We start from the raw sequence: 510 nt of genomic DNA on the forward strand, positions 1-510 counted from the left end.
CCAGTTCATCGAGACGGGCGCCCAGCAGGTCGACGACGACTGCAATGATTTTCCCGAACGATTCGTCTACGACGACGACCACGATCTAGATCGACACGTGATGGGCGAAAACCTCGCAAACACTCGTTACATCGACGAACACGAAACCCAAGATGAGTACGACCCGACTGATGAATTCGTCGACGATGAACCCCTCGACGATCGATATAGCCACGATAGCGATTGTGACGATATGTTATTGCCAAGTTCATCGTTGAATTCAGCGGCGACAACAAGCAAGGGAAAAAAACTGAAACGTATCAGAGCCGTGTATACGACATCGGACGAAGACGACGACGAGGCGTCTACATCAAGACGTGGCGGTCATCAAGTTTCCGGAAGTGATGATTCCCCAACAAAGAAGCGACAGAAAAATACTGATACGCCCACAAAAAAGCGGCATAAAAGAGGAGATCATAAAGATCGAAAGGATAAGAAGGATCGAAAGAGAAAAGACAAGAAGATAAAAAC

At 47.6% G+C, this 510-nt stretch overlaps 1 protein-coding gene across 1 annotated transcript; it reads left to right on the forward strand.

Annotated features, from left to right (window-relative positions):
* Nucleotides 1-510, forward strand: LOC106511851 (ADP-ribosylation factor-like protein 6-interacting protein 4; the record flags this gene model as incomplete). The annotated part of the gene is given in 1 exon segment (XM_014000581.1): nt 1-510. A coding segment is annotated over 1 exon segment (510 nt), but the record flags the coding sequence as incomplete, so codon positions are not given.

This window comes from Austrofundulus limnaeus, unplaced genomic scaffold (assembly GCF_001266775.1).
Source record: "Austrofundulus limnaeus strain Quisiro unplaced genomic scaffold, Austrofundulus_limnaeus-1.0 Scaffold3358, whole genome shotgun sequence".
In the NCBI taxonomy this organism is placed as follows: domain Eukaryota; kingdom Metazoa; phylum Chordata; class Actinopteri; order Cyprinodontiformes; family Rivulidae; genus Austrofundulus; species Austrofundulus limnaeus.